The sequence below is a fragment of the Ovis canadensis genome, chromosome 24, assembly GCF_042477335.2.
Source record: "Ovis canadensis isolate MfBH-ARS-UI-01 breed Bighorn chromosome 24, ARS-UI_OviCan_v2, whole genome shotgun sequence".
NCBI lineage: Eukaryota > Metazoa > Chordata > Mammalia > Artiodactyla > Bovidae > Ovis > Ovis canadensis.
The window spans coordinates 34,519,882-34,540,337 of NC_091268.1; the positions used below are offsets into that span (position 1 = coordinate 34,519,882).

The following is a 20,456-nucleotide window of genomic DNA, read 5'->3' on the forward strand; positions in this document are numbered from 1 at the left end:
CTAAGATCTTGTAGCCTTATCATTTCAATGACTCCCTCTGACTTTTTGCATTACTATAATAAGACATTTTCATTTCTACATACCCAAAAGGTATTATCACTTTTTATGCAGTAAATAGTCACGCTTGTTCATAGAGTTTTTTTTTAATTGCTCTGCATTTTTATTCTGAAATTTTACATGACATCAGTTTTCTCTTCCTGAAGAACTTCTTATGATAGTTTCTTTAGGAAAGTTATGATGACATAAAAGCTTAGATTTTATTTGCATGGAAATTATTTCATTTTCTTTACCTTTTGAAGAATATTTTCCTGAATTTTCCCCTCCTATATTTTAATAATATTCCAATGTCTCATGGCTTGCTTCCATCAGTTTTTAAGAAGTCAGTTTTGGTATTTTTACCACTACTACTCTTTGGAATGTAATATATCATTTTTCCTCACGATTTTTAAAGAGATTTCTCCTTTCACTTAGATTTTTATCCTTATTACTATATTTATTGCTATACTGGGGGGGGGTATTACCCTGCTTGGAGTGCTCAGAGCTTCCTGAATTGGAAGTTTGGTGAGAATTAACTGTTTAAAATAAACTTACACAACCTCTGAGAAACAGTTTTAGACCTATAGCAGTTGCTCTTTAGAATGCCCAAAAAAGGAAAAGTCACATTCAAAATAGTAGGAGATTTTATTGCATTTTGACTGGCCCTTGACTCAGCCCCTTCCTCCTGCAGCATCATCTTGATCTATAGGAGATGGCAATCCCGTTGCTAGTTATCTCTCTCAAAGTGAAGGAAGTAGAACATACTTTACTTACAACATTCTGACCTGTCTTGAGAATGTTAAAAGAATTGGTCTCTGTCTAGCCTAACTTGGATCTCAGATGGAAAGGGATGAAGGAGGGATGGATTGGGAGTTTGGAATTAGCAGATGCAGCCTATTACATGTAGAGTGGATAAACAAAAAAGTCCTACTGTATAGCACAGGGAACTATATTCAATATCTTGTAATAAACCATAATGAAAAAGAATATTGAAAAGTACATACATTTATGTATCACTGAATTATCTGTATAGCAGAAATTAACACAGCATTGTAAATCAACTATATTTCAATTTTTAAAAATGTATTGGAATTTCCCTGGTGGTCCAGTGATTAAGAATCTGCCTTGCAATGCAGGGGATGCAGGTTCAATCCCTGGTTGGGGAACTAAGATCCCACATGCTGTGGAACAACTAAGTATGTGCTGCAACTACTGAGCCCATGCACAACCAGAAAGTCCATGCACCACAACAAAAGTTTCTGCATGACACAACAGAGCCAAATAAATAATAAGTATTAAAAACTGTATTAAATATGCTCAAGAGCTAAAGGAAAATACAAAGAACCAAAAAAATTAAGAACGTGATATATGAGCAAAATAAAAATAATAACAAACAGAAACTGTAATAATAAACCAAATTCTGGAGCTAAAATATATAATAACTGGTTGAGAAAAACCCTGAAGGATTTCAACAGAAGATTGAACAAGCAGGATGAAGAATTAGCAAGCTTTAAGAAAACTGAAATTACCAAGTTGAAAGAGCAGGAGGAAAAAGTAATGGCAAAAAGTAAAACAGGCCTCAGAGAATTGTGGAGTTCCATCAACTGGATCAATTACACATAATGGGAGTCCCATGAAAAGATATTATTTAAGGAAATAATGCCTGAAAACTTCCCAAATTTGATGAAGGACATGAATCTAAAACCCCAAGAATCTCAAAAAATAGCATGTAAGAAATAATCAAACAAGACCCATACTGAGAAACATAATTAAACTGCTGAAATTCAAAGACAAGGAGAGGATATTCCAAGTGAGAAGTAACTCCCTGTGTGTAAATAATCCTGAATAATATTAATAAATAATATTACTAATCAATTTCTTAGTAAAGATTTTAGAGGCCAGAAAGCAGTGGGATGACCTATTGAAAATATTGAGAAAGAAAAAGTGTCACTGAAGAATTCTATATCCAGCAAGCTGTTTTTCTAAAACAAGGAAGAAATTAAAACATTTTCAGATAAATGAAAGCTGAGGGACAACTAGGAACTCCAAGATCAAGGTACTGATTGATTTGTTTCCTAATGAGAACTCTCTTCATGGCTTGCAGATGGCCACCTTCTCACTACATCCATACATGGGAGGGAGAGAGAGAGTGGTCTCTCATCTTTCTTCTTCTTCTAAGGACATTATCCCATCATGGAAGCCCCACACTCATGACCTCATCTAAATCTAATTACATCCCAAATACAACCACATTGGGACTTAGAGGCTTCAAGATATAAGCTGGCAATATGAGGTGGGGAGACATAGCATTCATCCATAACACTGAAAAAAATTTTTGTTTGCCGCTCCACTTTTCTACAGGTTTTAAAAGAAAAATGTATAAAAATAGTTACAAATCCATATTAGTGGTTTACAATGTATAAAAATGTAAGTTGTAATATGAATAACAAAGAGTTGGAAGGAGTTGTATAGTAGTAGTACTTTTATGTGTTATTAAAGTTAGGATGGTATCAATTCAAATTGGATTATTATAATTTAGTATGTTATATGTAACTAATGATACAAAGGAAATAGCTATAGATTACACACAAAAGTAAAAGACAAGGGATTCAAAATATGTCAATAGAAGAAAACTGAATAAAAAAGAAGACAGCAACAGAGAAACTGAGGGACAAAAACGAGTTACTTAAAAAATAGGAAAATGACAAAAGTAAGCCCTTATCGATAATTATCTTAAATTTAGATGGATTAAACTGCCCAATCAAAAAGCGTGTATGAAAAATTGATTAAGATAAATGATTTAACTATATGTTGTCTTAAAAAACTCATTTAGATCTAATGAATAAAAGAAAGAAAAAGCTGAAAGTGAAAAAGTGGAAAAAGATATTCCATGCAAATAGTAAACAAAAGGGGGCTGAAGTAGCTATACTAATATCAGACAAAATAGACTTTATGTTCAACAGTGTTGAAAGAGATAAAGAAGGGTAGTATCTAGTGATAAAAGGAGAAAATCACCCTAAATAGCTAAAACAATTTTGAAAAAGAACAAAGTTGTAGTACTCACTCTTCCTAATTTCAAAACTTACTACAAAGCTACTGTAATCAAAAGAATCTGGTACTAGTGGGACAGAACCACTAGTAACCAATGGGACAGAAATAAAACCCAGAAATAAACTCTTTCATATATGATCAAATGATTTCTGACAAGAGTTCCAAGACTATTCAACGGGTGCAGAAGAGCCTTTCAACAAATGATGGTGGGAAAACTGCATATTCACATATAAAAGAATGAAATTGGATCCTTATCTTATACTGCATAAAGATGTATTTGTATGGCAGTAATAGCACAGGTAAGGGGGTAGGGAGCAGAGCTATACTGTAACAAATTTTTTCTACACTATTGGTATTAAACTGGTATTAATCTTGGGAAAAAATTTAAAATGGATAAAGTTCTAAATGTAAGAGCTAATACTGTAAGATTTTTAAAAGAAAACAAAGGGGAAAATTTTTATAATATTGGATTGGCAGTGGTTTCTTGGATGTGATAGCAAAAGCACAAGCAGAAGAAAGAAAAAGATAAGTTAATTGGACTTCATGAAAACTAAGAAAACACATAAATCAAAGGGCATTGTCAACAGAGTGAAAAGGCAATCCACAATATGGAAGAAAATATTTAACATTTTATACCTGCTAAGGTATTAATACCCAGAATATATAAGGAATTCCCCCAAATTAACAATAACTCCAACAAACCCAATTCAAAAATGAGCTAGAGCTTGAGTAGACATTTCTCCAAAGAAGGCCCATAAGAGCATGTAAAGATGCTTGACATCAGTAATCTTTAAGGAAGTGCAAACCAAAAACAGTAATGAGATGCTCCTTTATACCTATTCAGATGACTACTATCAAAAAGAGAAAATGACAAGTGTTAGGAAGGATGTGGAGAAACTGGAACACTGTGCACTAATTGTGGGAATCTAAAATGATGAAGTGAAAAGAAGTCGCTCAGTCGTGTCCGACTCTTGAAGCTGCTGTGGAAAACAGCTTCACACATCCTCAAAAAAATAAACAGCATTACCATATGAGTTAGCATTTTCACTAACAGTGGAATTCCAAAAGAATTGAAAGCAGAAACATTTGTACATCATTGTTCATAGCAACATTATTCACAAGAGCCAACTAGTAGAACCAACTCAAGTGTTCACTGATGAAAACATGGATAAATAAATATGATATATGCATACAATGGAATATTATTCAATCTTTAAAAGCATTGAAGTTATCATACATGCCACAACATGTGCAAGCAATTGAATTCATTCTATTTCTCTTGAAAGTCTGCTCTGGTAGAAACAAAGTAGTCATGTCCATAATACCCAAACATTTTCACTAATGTTATATTTGCTTTTTGTTGCTTTTTCCATTACCATTGAAAACTTGCTACCAATCACATAGTAGATCCTATCAACATAACACTGCTGTTCACTTCTCAAGTATCCTGTTATGTAATCACTTATAGTTCACAATAGATAACCCTAGAATATTTGGCAAAACCACAATTAATAACTTACAAGACGCAGACCTCTGGAAACGTATTTTCCTTAATAATTCTGTAGGTTCTCTCTTTCCTTACTTAGATCCCCTATAACTGTGGGCTTCCTTGTTTGCTTCTCAACTGAGTGGCTGAGATAGGAAGAGGAGGGTTAGAAATACAGTAGAGTCAAGAGGCAGAATCTAAAAACAGAGAATTGTGAAAAGTAGGTCCCTTAACATCACAGCTTATAGCTGCCAGAATGAAAACTTTAACAAAAGTTTTCTTACTAGGAATATAATTTCTGGAAATATTGAGAGTGAGTTTTTTGGGGGGTCGGGTGAAGAGGCAGAAAGAATATACTTTGATCTTGTTCAAGAACAAAATGAAACTGTTCCAAATAGATAAAAACAAGTAGAAAGTAAAGTAAAGGGGTTCTTCTCACTGATAAGGAAAACGGGAAAGTACCTCACAGCCATGATCACAGATCAAATTATTTGATTCATATCAAATATTCTAACAAAGAAAGATTTATCCTTCTCTGAGTTTATTGAGTTGTGTTCTCATGTATTATATTGCATAGTTTTCTTCAGTTTGACTTTATTTCTGTATTCTGTATCTCAGGTGGTGTTCGTGTTCTCTGACTTGAAAATATTGGTCACGGGTTACCGCCTTCTGGATACATTGCTCATCTTCATCGTGTTTGGCTGGTCTGTTATTCCCTTCATGTACCTGATAAGTTTCCTGTTTTCTAGTCATACCAGTGCCTACACCAAGCTCGTCATATTTAACTACTGTGCAGGGATTGTTGGTGCGATAGCAGATATATTTATAACCTCAATTCAGGGTAAGGACTTAAAGCAATTTCCCCTTTTCCACAGGAACAGTTCAAGAGAAATTGGCTTGAAGAATTGAACATTGCAAAATTGTTTGCTTCAGGGTTTCTGGGGAAGTTTTATGCTAGTGTTAATAACCATATTAAGTGTCACTAGAATTATAAGAATCATGTTGTGATTTGCAAAACAAATAATGACACTGATATTTTCGCTAACCCAATCCTCTTCCTTCAGGATTATTTTGCATGGCATTTGCAGAATATTTATCTATTTATTTTCCTCTTGATTTTGAGATTAAGGAGAAATTGACTGGATTGGCAAAGATATCAAACAGAAATTTCTTAGGAGATAGACTGTTGGCATGCCTTTATTAAATCACTCTACAAACATTATTGTGATCTGTTTTAAGTAATCCAGCTATCCTTGGATTTGCAGAGACTGAGAAGAATAAGCTTCCAATCCATTGTTGACCTTAAATCATGCCCTCCCATGAAATAATTAATCCCCTGAGCTAGCTGAAGATCTATTATAATATTCATTGCACACTTATTCAAGGGGGAATATTAAGCCATATGAGAAATTATTGATTTCTGAATAGCAGACTAAGAAACATATAGGAAGATACTTAATCACATTGCTATTAATTAGTCTGTATTTGTTTTGTATTGCTACTGAAGTAAGTTACCACAAAATTAGTGAATTGTACAGATTTATTATCTTACAGCTTTTAAACAAATAAGTCTCGTTGGGTAAAATCAAACTATCTGCAAGGCTGTGCCCACTTTTGGAAGGTTTAGGGGAGAATTTGTTTCCTTGCTTATTTGAGTTGTTGGTAGAAATTCAGTTCCTTTATGTTATAGTCCTGAAAAATGGATTTTTTCTAAAATGGATATTTTTCCTTTCTTAAGGAAAGAAGAGCTCACCAGTGAAAGGTCTCATCTCACACTTGGAGTTTTCTTTGCGGGAAGTTTTGTTGTTAATTATAAATTTATTTTCTTCTTGAGACAGGGGTATTAAGATTTCTCATACCTCCTTTCGGAACTTTTGAGAGGTCATCTTTTTCAAAGAACTTTTACATTTCATCTAAGTATCTAAAACTATTGACATAAAGTTATTCATAACATTTCCTTATGATTCTTTAAGGTCTATTCTAAGTACTGATAACTGCTCATTCATTCCTAGTATTCTGTATTCATTCACACTCTCCCACCCTTACTGTCCAGTCAATATTTGCCACTTTTTTTGTCTTTTCAAAGTGTTGCCTTTTGGTTTTATTAATGTTGTGTATTTTTATATCCTGTTTTGTTAATTTCTGTTCTTATATATATTTTTCTTTTTTTCTGTTACCTTGGATGAAATTGGCTAGGCTTATTCTACCTTTGCAAGATCAATTATTACATGATTTTAAATCTCTCTCCTTTGGAATATATGAGCACTTAAAGCTATAAAGTTTCTTCTAAATACTAATTTAGTTGTATCCCACACATTTAGACATGTTGTATTTTCAGTATCATTGAGTCAGGAATGTTTTATAATTTTTCTTGTAATTTCTACTTTAACCAAATGTTTGATGACTTTCTAGGATTTTTTGTGATCATTTTTTAAAAATTTATTTTGTACTAAAATTGATCTCAGTTCCTAGTTCAGTCGTTTAAATGTAATTATACTCTGGGACAACTTCTCTGCTTAATCACTACTGGTATGAAGTACAGAAAATGTTCATGTCCCATTCAAGGCAGTTCTAAAAGCCCCTACAATATTATATTTTTATTAGAATACCCTCATGAAATATCTAAGAGCTCTTACTCAGTATGCCTACATATGACATGTGACACAAAATGATTATAAAATAGATACTAACCTGACTTCCTATAGTAATAAGGTGTACTCTAAAAAATATTTCTAGGATAGTTGGTTTAGCAAGATTTCTATTCAGTTTCATTGTAAGAATAGCACTATAACTTTATAGGGCCATTTGTTTTCTCAGGGACAGTGACCTGCTTATTAATAATCTCTGAGGAGAGTTATACACAATTTAAAGAATGCCAAAATGCAAAATAATATTCAGTCATTATAAATTCAGTATTCTGATACTCAAAGTCTTATTATACATTTGCTTAAAATGAGAGGAGATTAAGAGGTAGTCTTTGAGCAAAATAAGAAGAAATTATGGTGAACCAAACAAATTAAAATCATAATAAATGAAATGAAAAAAAATTCACTGGAAGGTTTCAAAACAGATTTAATCAAGCCAATTCTGTGAACTTAGAGACAGGACAATTAAGTCTAAGGAAAAGACAGAAAAAATAGTGAAGAAAAGTGAATAAAGTCTAAGGGATCCCTGAGACACCATCAGGGAGACCATACATATATATTGTCCCAGAGGAGAAAAAAGAGAAAAGGAGGCAAAAACAATATTTCAAGAAATAATAGTTTAAAACATCCCAAATTTGATAAAAGATATGAATCTACAAATACAAGAAATTCAGCAGACTCTATCTAGAATGAATTTAGAGATCCTCATAAAGACACATTGTAATCAGTCTAGAAAGACAAAAAGGAAGACCTTGAAAACATCATGAAAGAATTAACTCACCAAGTTCAAAAAGTTCTTGATAAAATTGTGGATTTCCCATTAAAAACCATGGAAAACAGAAAACTGTGGAATTTAAAAAAAAAAAAACAGAAACTGTATCTATCAAGAATTCTATATCCAGCAAATCTGTCCTTTAAAAATGTAGAGAAAATAAAAGCCTCCCAGATTTTAAAAAAGGCAGGTAGGTACACTACCACTCAACTTGTATTACAAGAAATGTTAAAAGGAGTCATTCTGGATGAAATAAAATTATGCTATAACATAACTTGAAGTTGTATGAAGAAATAAAGATCTTCAGTAAAGGTAGCTGGGTAAAGAAATATGAAATCAAGATTATTCTATTTTTCTTTTGTAACTTTACACCTTGAAAAATGAGTAAAATAAGAGAAAACTAAAGCCAAAGGCAGCAGAAGGAAGAAAATAATAAAGATTGGAGATAAAAGAAACAGTGAAACTAAAAGGAAATTCTTTGAAAAGAGCAACAAAATTTAAGAACTTCAGCTAGATTGTTTAAGGAAAAAGAGAGAAGGAAATAACTGCAATCAGAAATGAATGTGAGGAATTTACATTTGATTTTCCAGAATAAAAAGTTGTACAAGACTGAAAGATTGCACATCATAAATTAGATAACTGAGATGAAATGGAAAAATTCATAAGAGCACAAAAATAATCTAAACTGACTGAAGAAGAATTAGAAAATCTCAATAGACCTCTAACAAATAAAGAGATTAAAAGAAGAATGAAAAATCTCACAACAAAGAGAAGCCCAGGATCAGATGGTTTAACTGGTAAGTTCCATCAAACTTTATAAGTAACATGAATTTCCCTAAAACTCTTTAAAAATAGAATATGAGAGAACAATTCCTAACTCATTTTATGAGGAAATCATTTTCCTATAGCAAAGGCAGATGAAGGTATCACAAGAAAAGATAATTAGAAACAAATACCTTTTGTGAATATATGTGCAAAAGTCTCTGGCAAAGCAGTAGCAAACAAAACCAATAGCAATTTAAATGATTACACCATGACCAAGTGGAATTACACCTGAAATGCAAGGAAATTTCAATAAAACAAAATCAAATCATTCATTGTCAAAATAATGGGAAAAAAAATCCCACATGATTATCCCAACTGATTCATAAAAGACATTTGATGAAATTCAGTGTGCTTTTATGGAAATACACCCAGATAATTAGAATTTTCTCAGAATGACAAAGGGTATTTATGTAAAAACTACAAGTATACTCAATGATGAAAGACTGAAAGTTTTCCTTCTAAAATCATAAATAAGACAAGAATGCTCCCTTTCACCATGGCTATTCAACATTGAGTTGTAATTGTAGCCAGAGAAATTGGATGAGAAATAAAAAAATTAAAATATTTAAGTTGGAGAGAATTAAAACTGTCTCTTTTCACAGATGGAATGATTTATATAGGGAAAAGCCCAAAGAATCATCAGGATGGTTACTATAGCTAATGAAAAAACTAGCAAACTTTCAGATTACAGGATTAACACATAAAAATCAACTTTGTTTCTGTACACCAGTGATAAAAAAAAATTGAAAATGAATTAAAGAAAGCACTTTCATTTGTAATAGCATCTGAAATAATTAAATACCTAGGAAAAATTTCAACCAAGGATATGAAAACTTGTGCTGAGAACTGTAAAATTTTGCTGGGAAAAGTTAAACAAAACCTACATAAATGGGAAAATATCTATCTTCATAGATTAGAAGACTTAACAATGTTAAGATAATACTATGTAAAACAGTCTACAGATTCAACACAAAGTCTACACAATTCCAGCATCCTTTTTCACAGAAATTAAAACAATCCTAAAATTCATGTGGAATTAGAATGGGCTCAGGGCTTTCCTAGTGGTTTACATGGTAAAGAATCTGACAGCAATGTTGGAGACCTGGGTTTAGTCCCTGAGTCTGGAAGATCCCCTGGAGAAGGCAACTCACTTCAATATTCTTGCCTGGAGAATCCCATGGACAGAGGAGCCTAACAGGCTACAGTCCATAGGGTCACAAAGAGTCAGACACGACTGAAACGACTTAGCACACAAAATGAACAGAACAATGTAGAAAAAAACAAAACCAATACAGTATTGTAAAGTAAAGTAAAAGTAAAAGAATAAAGTTGGAATTCTATGTTTCTTGATCTTGAAACTTTCTACAAAGTTACAGAAGATTTTGGGTCAAGATGGCAAAATAGGAGGATCTGGGGTTTGCCTCTCTCCACTAATACATCAAGAATACACCTACAAGTGAAATAATTTGCAGAGTACCTACTGAACATTATTAGAGAACCTCAGACACCTAATAACTGGGAAAATCCCCTAATAAACTGGTAGGATGAAAAAGAGGAAAACAAGGTAAAGAGGAAATAGAATGGGACATGCACCCCTTGGGGTTGCTGAAGGAGATGAGGTTACTGCCCATAAGAAAGCCCCCTCATTAGTGGCAAGATCAGATGAAATAGAAGGGGAGATTCAGGGGTTACCAGAGGAAAGTGCAGTGGCAAGCCCATGTCAGACAGGTCAGAGTGAGACTCACTCAAATTGTATGTGCCACAGCATTTCACGCCCCTGCCTGAGACAGGTATCCACCGGTGCTGGTGGGGAATGGATGCTGAAGCATGGCATTTGGAGAGCAGATCTAGGAAGAGGACTGCTGCTGGCTGCATGGAGACGGTCTGAAGGGATTGGAGTGAGGACCTATGCAGCTGGGAATGCTTCTGGAGGAAGCTCAGACTGCCTTGGAAGCAAGACACCATTGTTGAGTGGCACATACAGAAAGGGCAGCCATTGTGGCCTCTCTCCCCATACACCAGTCCCTGCCTCTGCAGGCACTGAGAAGGGCTCCTGCCAGAGTGAGCACATGCCCCAGGAGTTGCTACCATGTCACTCTCATGCTTGAGCAAGCCCCCATGCTCCAGTCCACCACCACCTCCTGCAAGACCCTGCCACTGTAGGCAGTAGAGGGGGTTCTGACCTAAGCAAGAAAACAAGTAAGCCTCAGTTAGTCACAGCCTTCATCACCTCCTCTCACCTGGGTGGGGTGCAGATGTCAGAGGGTGACCCACATGCAGAGGTGTGACCAAAACCAAAGCAGAGCTCTTGGGGCTGTGTGATTAAGGAAGCAGAGTTAAAATCTCTCCATACAGCTGTGAAAGTCACAGATTAAACACCAATGATTGTTTTTTTTTAAATATAACACCTGTTGACATCTGAATGGAAAATGAGTGCTCTCACATCAGATATGGGTCTAGCTTTAGTAGCTGTGGTCTTTGTGGACACCTGCATGTGGGAGTTGGTCTAGATCAGAGTCTGAGCTGCCCCAAATAGCAGCAGTCCCCAAACTTTTTGGAAGCAGAGAACAGTATTGAGGAAGACAGCGTTTTGGGGGTAGGAGGATGGTGCAGGCAGTAATGCAAGTAATGGGGAGTTGAAGATGAAGCTTCACACACTCACCCACCTCTTACCTATTTCTATGCATCCTGCTTCCTAACAGGTCACAGACTGGTACTGGTCCATGGTCTAGACCTACAAAGAGGTCTTGGAGGGCCTCTTACAAGGGTGGAGTCTGGCTGTGGCTCAAAATTGGGAAAGGAGTACATCAAGGCTGTATATTGTCACCCTGCTAATTCAACTTATATACAGTGTATATCATGTGAAATGCCTGACTGGATGAAGCACAAGCTGGAATCAAGATTGCTGGGAGAAATACCAATAACCTCATATATGCAGATGACACCATCGTTATGGCAGAAAGCAAAGAGGAACTGAAGTGCCTCTTGATGAATGTGAAAGAGGAGACTGAAAAGGCTGGCTTAAAACTCAACATTCAGAGAACTAAGATTATGGCAACTGGTCCAATTACTTCATGGCAAATAGATGGAGAAACAATGGAAACAGTGACAGGCTATTTTCTTCGGCGCCAAAATCACTGTGGACAGTGACTACAGCCATGAAATTAAAAGACACTTGCTCCTTGGAAGAAAAGCTACGACAAACCTAGACACTGTATTAAAAAGTAGAGACATTACGTTGCCAACAAAGGCCCATGTAGTCAAAGCTATCATTTTTCCAGTACTTATGTATGGATGTGAGAGTTGGGCCATAACGAAGGCTGAGCATTGAAAAATTGATACTTTTGAATTGTGGTGCTGGAGAAAACTCTTGAGAGTTCCTTGAACAGCAAGGAGATCAAACCAGTCAATCCTAAAAGAAATCAACTCTGAATATTCCTTAGAAGGACTGATGCTGAAGCTGAAGCTCCAATACTTTGGCCACTGATGTGAAGACCTGATTCATTGGAAAAGACCCTGATGCTAGGGAAGATTAAAGGGAAAGGAGAAAGGGATGACAGAAGATGAGATGGTTGGATTGCATCACCAATTCAAAGGACCTGAGTTTGAGCAAACTCTGGGAGACAGTGAAGGACAAGGAAGCCTGGTGTGTTGCAGTCCATGGGTGGCAAAGAGTCAGACATGACTGAGGGTTTGAGCAACAACAACACTTTGGGGGTAAGGGCATTGATAGCAGAGGCCCCAAGGAATGATCGCTCTTGTTGTTATCGTTCTATTTATTTTTTACTTATTTCTATTTTTTCATATATTTTGTGTTTCCATTTTATTTTGCTTTCGGTTCTGTTTCTGTCTTTTGTTTCTTTGTGTTTTGGGGGTTTTTAAGGGTTTTTTTTTTTCTGGGTTTTTGTTGTTGTTTGTTTGGATTTTGTTTTTTGCTCTTGTTGGTTTTATTCTATTTTGGTCTCGTGGTCTTTGTATGTTTGGTTGTTTTCTTGTTTCTTTGTGGTCTTTGTTTTTACTTGGTTTTATTTTTATTGCTTGTCTTGATTTATATTTGTTTTCTTCTGTTGGCTCAGCATGACTTGCAGGGTCTTGTTACCCATTGAGGGGTTTAACCTGAGGCCCTGTGGTGAAGAGCAAAGTCCTGGCTGCAGGACCCACCAGGTGATTCATGGCTCCAGAGAGTATTGATTGGCATGACCTCTCTCAGAGGTCCTCATCTTGGCATCAAGATCTGGTTGCACCCAACTGTCTGCAAACTCCAGCGCCAGAACACCTAAGGCCAAACAACCAGCATAACAGCAACACAGCCCACCTTCAGCACACAAGCAGACTAAAGTAGTACTAAGCTCACAAACACCCCAAAACACATCCACTGACGTGGCCCTGCCCACCAGAGAAACAAGACCCAGCTCTACCTACCAGAAGGCATGCACTAGTTCCTTCCAACAGGAAGCCTACACAAACCCCTCGATTGTATTCACCCACTAAGGGGCAGACAGTAGAAACTGGAGCAACTTGACCCTGCAGACTGCAGAAAAGAAGGAAAAACTCAGTAAATTAGACAAAATGAGATGGCAAAGAAATACATGGCAGACAAAGGAGCAATGTAAAAATCCACAAGACCAACTAAATGAAAAGGAGCTAGGAAATCTACCTGAAAAATAATTCAGAGTAATAATAGTAAATTTGATCCAAGATGTTGAAAATAGAATAGAGGCACAGATGGAGAAGATATAAGAAATGATTAACAAGGACCTGGAAAAGCTACAGAACTCCAATTTAAAAACAAACTGTGATGAACAATACAATAACTAAGATAAAAAATACTCTGAAAAGAATCAATTGAATAACTGGATCAGAAGAATGGATATGTGAGCTGGAAAAATAGAATGGTGGAAATTACTGCATGGAACTAAACAAAGAAGAAAGAATATAAAGAAAAGAGGACAGTCTTAGAGACCTCTGGAATAATACTAAAAGCACTAACATTCAAACTATGGGGGTCTCGAAAGAAGAAGAGTAAGAGAAAGGAGCAGATGGAATATTTGAAAAAATTATAGTCAAAAACTTGCCTGACATGGAAAAGAAAATTAACACCCACCCCAGGAAGCACAGAGAGTATCATATAGGATAAAACCAAGGAGAAAAACACGGAGATGCATATTAAACTAACAAAAATTAAATATAAAAAAAAATTAAAATCAGCAAGGGGAAAGCAACAAATAACACACAAGGGAAGCCTCATAAGGTTATCAGCTGATACTTCAGCAGGAATTTTGCAGGCCAGAAGGGAATGGCAGGATATACCTAAAGTGATAAATGTGAAAAACTTAAGACCAAGAATATTCTACTTAGCAAGACTTCTAGTAGATTTGGATTTGATGGAGAAATCAAAAACTTCATAGACAAGCAAAAGCTAAGAGAATTCGGCATCATCAAACCAGTTTTACAACAAATGCTAAATGGACTTATCTAGGTAGAAAACATAAGTCAGCCAGTCAGTCAGTTCAGTCGCTTGGTCATGTCTGACTCTTTGCAACCCCATGGGCTGCAGTGCACCAGGCCTCCCTGTTCATCACCAACTTCCAGAGTTTATTCAAACTCATGTCCATTGAGTTGGTGATGCCGTCCAACCATCTCATCCTCTGTTGTCCCCTTCTCCTCCTGCCTTCAATCTTTCCCAGCATCAGGGTCTTTTCAAATGAGTCAGTTCTTCACACCAGATGGCCAAAGTATACTATTGGAGTTTCAGCTTCAGCATCAGTCCTTCCAGTGAATATTCAGAACTGATTTCCTTTAGGATGGACTGGTCAGATCTCAGACCATGAACTCGTTATTGCCAAATTCAGACATAAATCGAAGAAAGTAGGGAAAACCACTAGACCATTCAGGTACAACCTAAATCAAATCCCTTACAATTATACAGCAGAAGTGACAAATAGGTTCAAGGGATTAGATCTGATAGAGTGCCTGAAGAACTATGGACGGAAGTTTGTGACATTGTACAGGAGGCAGGGATCAAGACCATCCCTAAGAAAAAGAAATGCAAAAAGGAAAATGGCTGTCAAAGGAGGCCTTACAAATAGCTGTAAAAAGAAGAGAAGTGAAAGGCAAAGGAGAAAAGGAAAGATAAACCCATCTGAATCCAGAGTTTCAAAGAATAGCAAGAAGAGATAAGAAAGCCTTTCTCAGTGATCAGTGCAAAGAAGTAGAGGAAAACAACAGAATGGGAAAGACTAGAGATCTCTTTAAGAAAATTAGAGATACCAAGGGAACATTTCATGCAAAGACGGGCACAATAAAGGAAAACCTAAGAGAAGAACACAAATAGGAAGATAAGAGAAAAGACCTACAAAAACCCAAAACAATTGAGAAAATGGTAATAGGAACTTGCATATAGATAATTACCTTAAATGTGAATGAATAAACGTATCCCAACCAAATGACAGAGACTAGCTGAATGGATACAAAAGCAAAAGTTGTGTATATGCTGTCTAGAAGAGATCTACTTCAGTTTTAGGGACACATACAGACTGAAATTCAGGGGACAGGTAAAGATATTCCATGAAATTGTAAATTTAAAAAAAAAAAAAACCTAGAGCAACATTACTCATATCAGACAAAAGAAACTTTAAGATAAAAACTGTTACCAGAGAAAAGGATTGACACTATATAATGAGCAAGGGAACACAAGAAGAAGATACAGGAATTGTAAATAAATATGCAGCTCACTGTTAAAGAATCTATCAGCCATGACAGGAGACATAGGTTCAATCCTTGGTAGGGAAGATCCCCTAAAGAAGAAAATGGCAACCTGCTTCAGTATTCTGGCCTGGAAAATCCCATGGACAGAGGAGCCTGGCAGGTTATAGTCCATAGGGTTGCAAAAGAGCTGGACATAACTTAGTAACTAAACAGCAACAACAAATATACACACATGCATCCAACATAGGAGCATCTCACTATATAAGGCAAATGCTGCTGCTGCTGCTGCTGCTGCTGCTGCTGCTGCTGCTGCTGCTGCGTCGCTTCAGTCGTGTCTGACTCTGTGCGGCTTCATAGATGGCAGCCCACCAGGCTGCCCTGTCCCTGGGGTTCTCCAGGCAAGAACACTGGAGTGGGTTGCCATTTCCTTCCCCAATGCAAGAAAGTGAAAAGTGAAAGTGTAGTCACTCAGTCATGTCCAACTCTTTGCAACCGCATGGACTGCAGCCTACCAGGCTCCTCCATCCATGGGATTTTCCAGGCAAGAATAATGGAGTGGGTTGCCATTGCCTTCTCCTAAGACAAATGCTAATACCCCACTATTGTTGTGTTACTGTTGATTTTCCCTTTTAATGCAAATGCTAACAGCCGTAAAAGGGAAAATCAACAGTAATACAATAATAGTGGGGCAATTTAACACCCCATTTATACTAATGGGCAGATCATCCAGACAAAAATTTAATGAGGAGACACAAGCCTTCAGTTAAATATTAGACCAGATAGACTCGTTAATATTTATAGGATATTCTATCTGTAAACAGAAAGATATATTTTCTTCTCAACTGCACAAGAAAAAATCTTCAGGATAAATCACATCTTGGGTCATAAATCAAGTGTAATAAATTTAAGAAAATTGAAGTCATTACAAGCATCTTTTTTTAACCACAATGCATAAGATTAGAAATCAATTACAGGGGGAAAAATCTGTAAAAAACACAAACACATGAATAGAAAATAATATTTTACTAAATAATCAATGGAGTAGAGGTTGGATTTTCAAAGATACAATAGTCTATGTCTGACGCAGGATGCAGCATGCTTGAGGCTGGTGCATGGGGATGACCCAGAAAGATGTTATGGGGAGGGAGGTGGGAGGGGGGTTCATGTTTGGGAATGCATGTAAGAATTAAAGATTTTAAAATTTAAAAAATAAAAAACTAAAATTTAAAAAAATAATAATAATAATCAATGGATCACTGAAGAAATCAAAGAGGAAATTAAAAATATCTACAGACAAATGACAACAAAACGCAGTTATCCAAATCCTTTGGGACACAACAAAAGCAGTTCTAAGAGGGAAGTTCATGACAATACAACCTTATCAGGAAATAAGAAAAATCTCAAATAAATAACCTGAGCTTACATCTAAAGCAACTAGAGAAATAAGAATGTACAAAACCCCAAGTTAGCAGAAGGAAAGAAATCATAAAGATCTCAACAGAAATAAATGAAATAGAGATGATGAAAACAATAGTGAAGATCAATGAAAGTAAAAGCTGGTTCTTGGAAAAGATAAACAAAATTGAGGAACCTTTAGAAAGAAAAAAGGGAGAGGATTCAAATCAATGAAATTAGAAATGGAAAAGAAGTTACAAGAGATACCACAGAAATACCAAAGATCATAAGCGATTACTACCAGCAACTATATGACAATAAAATGGACAACCTAGGATAAATGGACAAATTCTTAGAAAGATACACTTTCTAAGATTGAACAAGGATGAAATAGAAAATATGAACAGATCAATAATAGGTATAGAAACTGAAAATGTGATTAAACTTCTTCCAACAAACAAAAGTAGGCAAGATTGTTTCACAGGAGAATTAACACCTGTCCTTTGAAGCTCTTCCAAAAAATTGTAGGAAATAATATTAACAGGATCATTCTACAACGCCAATACCACCATGAGACCAAAAATCAGACAAATATACTACAAAAAAGAATAGGCTATTTCACTGATTAATACAGATGCAAAAATTTTCAACAAAAAAAGTAGCAAATAGAATCCAACAGCACTTGAAAAAGATCATACACCATAATCAAGTGGACTTGATCTTAAGAATGCAAGTATTTTTTAATATATGCAAATGAATCAATGTGATACACCATATTAACAAATTGAAAAATAAAAAAACACTCAATAGATGCAGAAAAAGCTTTTGACAAAATTCAAAGCTCATTAATGATAAAATCTCTCCAGCAAGTGGGTTTGGAGGGAACTTAGCTAAACATAATAAGGGATATACAGGACAAATGCACAGCAAACATCATTCCCCGTGGTGAAAAACTGAAAGTGTTTTCTCTAACATCAGGAATAAGACAAGGATGTTCACTCTCAGCACTATATTCAACGTAGTACTGGAAGTCCTAGACAAGGCAATCAAAGAAGAAAAATAAATAAAAGCAATACAAATTAGAAAAGAAGTATTTGTCTTTATCTTTCTGACTTACTTCACTCTGTGTAATAGGTTCCATGTTCATCCACCTCATTAGAACTGACTCAAATGTGTTCTTTTTTTTATAGCTGAGTAATATTTCATTGTGTATATGTACCACAACTTCCTTATCCATTCATCAGCCAATGGGCATCTAGGTTGCTTCCATGTCCTAGCTATTGTAAATAGTGCTCCAATGAGCATCGGGGTACATGTCTCTTTCAATTCTGATTTCCTCACGTTTTATGCCCCACAGTGGGATTCCTAGGTTTTAAGAAAGTTCCAAAGAATAACAAGGAGAGATAAGAAAGCCTTCCTCAGTGATCAATGAAAAGAAAGAGAAGAAAACAATAGAATGGGAAAGAATAGAGATCTGTTTTTCGTGAAAATTAGAGATACAAAGGAAACATTTCATGCAAAGTTGGGCACAATAAAGGATAGGAACAGTATGGACCTAACAGAAGCAGAAGGTATTAAGAAGAGGTGGCAAGAGAACTATACAAAAAAGATCTTCATGACCCAGATAACCATGATGGTATGATCACTCACCTAGAGCCAGACATCCTAGAATGTGAAGTTAAGTGGGCCTTAGGAAACATCACTACCACAAAGCTAGTGGAGGTGATGGAATTCCAGTGGAGCTATTTCAAATCCTAAAAGATGATGCTATTAAAGGGCTGCCCTCAATATGCCAGCAAATTTGGAAAACTCAGCAATGGCCACAGGACTGGAAAATGTCAGTTTTCATTCCAACCCCAAAAAAGGCAATACCAAAGAAAGTTCAAGCTCCTGCCCAATTGCACTCATCTCACAAGCTAGAAAAGTAATGCTCAAAATTCTCCAAGCCAGGCTTCAACAGCATGTGACCTGAGAATCTCCAGATGTTCAATCTGGATTTAGAAAAGGCAGAGAAACCAGAGATCAAATTGCCAACATCCATTGTTTCATCAAAAAAGCAAAAGAGTTCCAAAAATATCTACTTCTGTTTTATTGACTATGTCAAACCTTTGATTGTGTGGATCACAACAAACTGTAGAAAATCTTTAAAGGGATGGGAATACCAGACAACCTTACCTGCCTCCTGAGAAATCTGTATGCAGCTCAAGAAGCAACAGTTAGAATTGGATATGGCTAATTGGTCTGGTTCCAAGTTGGAAAGGAGTACATCAAGGCTGTATATTGTCACTCTGCTTATATAACTTATATGCAGAGTACATGATGTGAAATGCTGGGCTGGATGAAGCACAAGCTGGAATCAAGATTGCCAGGAGAAATATCAATAACCTCAGATATATAGATGACACCACCCTTATGGCAAAAAGTGAATACGAACTAAAGAGCCTCCTGATGAAAATGAAAGAGGAGAGTGAAAAAACCGGCTTAAAACTCAACATTCAAAAAACTAAGATTATGGCATCCAGTCCCATCACTTCATGACAAATAGATAGGGTAACAATGGAAACAGTGACAAACTTTAGTTTCTTGGCTCCAAAATCACTACAGATGGTGACTGCAGCCATGAAATTAAAAGATGCTTGTTCCTTGAAAGAAAAGTTATGACCAACCTAGACAACATGTTAAAAAGCACAGATAAACTTTGCCAACAAAGATTCATCTAATCAAAGCTATGGTTTTCCGGTAGTCATGTATGATTGTGAGAGTTGGACCATAAAGAAAGCTGAGTGCCAAAGAATTGATGCTTTTGAACTGCGGTGTTGGAGAAGACTCTTGAGAGTCCCTTGGACTGGAAGGGGATCTAACCAATCAATTCTAAAGGAAATCAGTCCTGAATATTCTTTGGAAGGACTGATGCTGAAGCTGAAACTCCATTACTTTGGCCACCTGATGTGAAGAACTGACTTATTGGAAAAGATCCTGTCTGGGAAAGACTGAATGTAGGAGGAGAAGGTGATGACAGAGGATGAGATGGTTGGATGGCATCACTGACTCGATGGACATGAGCTTGAGCAAGCTCCAGGCGTTGGTGATGGACAGGGAAATCTGGTGTGCTGCAATCCATGGGATCACAAAGAGTCAGACACCACTGAGCAACTGAACTGAACTGATGGCAGTTCTATATCCAGTTTTTTAAGGAATCTTCACACTGTTCTCCTGTACCAATTTGCATTCCCACCAACAGTGTTAGGGGGTTCCCTTTTCTCCACACCCTTTGTAGCATTTTTAGACTTTTTGATTATGTCCATTCTAACTGGTGTGAGATGATACCTCATTGTGGTTTTCATTTGCATTTCTCTGATGTTGAGCATCTTTTCTGCTTGTATGTCTTCTTTGGAGAAATGTTTGTTTAGGTCTTTTGCTCACTTTTTGATTGGATTTTCTACTATTGAGCTGCATGAGCTGCTTGTGTATTTTGGAGATTAATTATTTGTCAGTTTTTCATTTGTCATTATTTTCTCCCATTCTCAGGGTTTTCTTT

General features: G+C 36.1%; 1 protein-coding gene across 1 annotated transcript in view; it reads left to right on the forward strand.

Annotated features, from left to right (window-relative positions):
* Positions 1 to 20,456, forward strand: part of LOC138428860 (phospholipid-transporting ATPase ABCA3-like) — a 248,510-nt gene that overhangs the window by 181,505 nt on the left and 46,549 nt on the right. Inside the window, exon 19 of the mRNA XM_069569793.1 lies at positions 5,192 to 5,414. Coding sequence (XP_069425894.1) covers positions 5,192 to 5,414 — 223 coding nt within the window. The remainder of the gene's footprint in view (positions 1 to 5,191; positions 5,415 to 20,456) is intronic.